This window comes from Alligator sinensis, unplaced genomic scaffold, assembly GCF_000455745.1.
Source record: "Alligator sinensis unplaced genomic scaffold, ASM45574v1 scaffold1283_1, whole genome shotgun sequence".
Lineage (NCBI taxonomy): Eukaryota > Metazoa > Chordata > Crocodylia > Alligatoridae > Alligator > Alligator sinensis.
In genome coordinates, this window is record NW_005842091.1 from 599,183 (window position 1) to 601,876 (window position 2,694).

A 2,694-nucleotide genomic window follows, 5' to 3' on the forward strand; every position below is an offset into this window, starting at 1 on the left:
GAATGCCCCATCTCCAGCTGGCTCTGTCCTCAGTCTTACTAGCTGCGGACTCCAAGAAGAGGCACCATGACTGCAGAGAGAGTCGGGATCTACGTATGTAGGATAAGGGCTCTGCTGCCCTTGGGTCACTCACCTAAAGCCATAGTAGGTGTCTGGGTCGGCGAGCTCGGGGAAGCGGTACTTCAGCTGGCTCTGCAGGGTCAGCTTCTCGTACCACATCTTGCTGTCGATGCGGATGTCCCAGTGCTTGTTAACCACGATGAAGTCGGAGCTCTGGTACAGGATGGACAAGTTATCGATGCTGCCCGGCTCCATGGCCAAAGCCCTTAACAAGGAAAGAAACACAACTGTAGGAGCATCTTCACTGCAGGTGAGAAAAGCCTTGAAACAGCACAGCAGCAACAGGGAGTCTAAAGGCAGAGGCTCTGTGTTGTCAGCTCGTTGCAATTCATTACCACTCATGCAATCCATGATATCTTACCTGCAGTCTTGGCTTGTGAAGGCACAGGATTTGGTGAGAATCCCGGCTTTTATTTAACAATCAAAAAGTGCAGGTTTTTTTTCTTTCATGCTCACAAGGAAGGATTGAGAATATAACTGTGACCCTAACATCTCAGACCTGGAAAGCTGCTCTCTGAACCCAGGGCTGCATGGCCTGGGAATGCTTTTCCATTTTTTCTGTGATGGAAAGGGAGTTTCTACTAGGAAAGGGGGTCTGACTAGTTGGCTAGAGTCTGTACCCAGATTGCTCTAGTTTGGTGTCTTTTGTTTCACCTCTCGTAGCTACTCAGCTTTGCAGGGGACAGAGTCATTTTGTATTTCTCTTTCCCCTGTAATGTGCAAAGCAAATCCTCCAGCAAGCCTGAGATTTCAAAGAAGGTCCAAAGACATATTTCACTCCTAAGGCAGAGACCCAACATGGCCAGGCTGCCTTCCCCTCATGTGCACTGCATCTCTCTCCATCAGTCTGAACAGGCAGGGCATGTAAAAGCAGGACAAGGGAGGCTCTTCTAACACCACTGTAACAGCAGCTTGCACAGTGCTCACTGCCACAATACAAAAATAGAGAAAAACACATACACCCACTTAATGGGGCTAGGTGGATCTATGTGTTTTTCTCTATTTTTTGTATCATGGCAGTGGCATCTCTCTGGCTCCTGTTGCATTTGTCCAGCTGTTCCCCTCCCTGCCTTTGCTACACTCACTAGTCCTGGCTTCTTGACTGCAAGCTCCATAGGGCAGGGACTGTCTTTGCTGTATTGGTACAGCAGCTTGCACAATGCTCCCTGCCACTGCCATGATACAAAAAGACACATAGACCCACCTCGCCCCATTAAGTGGGTGTATGTGTTTTTCTCTATTTTTGTAGTGTGGCAGTGAGTACTGTGCAAGCGGCTGAAGAAACAGACTGATGGAGAGCTGCCATGCACATGGGGAGAAGGCAGCCTGGCCGTGTTGGGTCTCTGCCATGGGTATGAACTGTGTCCTTGGACCCTCTTTGAAATCTCAGGCTTGCTTGGAGGATTTGCTTTGCACATTACAGGGGAAAGAGAAATACAAAATGACTCTGTCCCCTGCAAAGTCGAGTAGCTACATGAGGGATTTACAGCGGTGTTGTGATATAACAGCTTCCCCATTCCCAACTGCTTGCAAAGAGCCAGGAAGCCACGCATTACTGCTTCTGCACCGTGCTTGGGAATCGAAGCAGTTACCACAGGTCCTGGTCCAGGACTAGGAGTCCCAGGCTCTACTTCAATGCAAATGATTTGCTATCACAAAGGCTCTCTCCCACGAGCTGCAGGAACTACAAGAGCCACCTTGCACCCAGCATTTACTGAGCTTTCCATCCAGCATTCATCATGATGGCAAGGATGCTGCCAGCTGGGGCTCAGCCCCAAATCTAGACGTCATATAAATGAGATTTGACAAGCCCAGGAGGAATGGCACAAGGCCACTGAACAAAATGAAGAAAGTGAGAGTGTTTAATATTGTAACCTAGACTCTCAAGAGACTGCAACACGCTCTGAGATGGACATGACAGTGCAACTGGTTTCATTGATCCAGTGGAAGGACATTTAAATAAAGGCAGACTAGAAAGAGCAAGAAGTAACATGGATTTTTTTTTTAATACTTTCTGGATTTATAAACTGGGACTTGATACTGGGCAGAGGAACCCTCTGGTTAACCAGTGCTAGAAACATTTGGGATTTTAAATGTCAGCTTCGCTCTGCTGTCAGAACCCAGGACACGGTCTCCCATCCACCGCAACATCCAGCTTTAGAGGACAGCTCCTATTCAGTCTAAATGACTTTAGATGGAAAAGACCCGGCCAGCTAACCCACCTCTCACCTCTGTGGGCCATGCAGGACCTGCTCAGAGGACAGCGCACACGCACATCTGGAATTGTGAGAAGGGGGATGCACATAGCGAGGGGCTACAAAACAACATGTATTTTTCCTCCAGTTTAAATTTTTTTAAAAACTAGGAGCTTTACTAATACTGGGGCCCTAGGCCTGGATGATTCAGTTTAAGACGGAAGCAAAAACAAGAACTTCACGGAGTTAAAAACAAGCAGCAAGGCTGGCGAAATCAGAGCGCGGGGACCAGACGGCAGAACGGCAGGGCAAAGGCTGGCTGGATTGGTGGGACATCAAGACCATCCCAAAGAAGAGATGGTGGCGGACTGAGTTCAGC

The 2,694-nt window shown here is 48.5% G+C and overlaps 1 protein-coding gene across 2 annotated transcripts in view; it reads right to left on the reverse strand.

The window, feature by feature from the left end:
- The window catches only part of RPUSD1 (RNA pseudouridylate synthase domain containing 1), a 10,640-nt gene that overhangs the window by 7,162 nt on the left and 784 nt on the right, over positions 1–2,694 (reverse strand). Inside the window, exon 2 of one of the 2 annotated variants that reach the window (XM_006024017.3) lies at positions 134–325. In XM_006024017.3, coding sequence (XP_006024079.1) covers positions 134–315 — 182 coding nt within the window. In that variant the 5' untranslated portion in view covers positions 316–325. Of the gene's footprint in view, positions 1–133; positions 326–2,694 lie in introns of those variants that run through there. The other variant, XM_025204656.1, reaches the window with a different exon arrangement.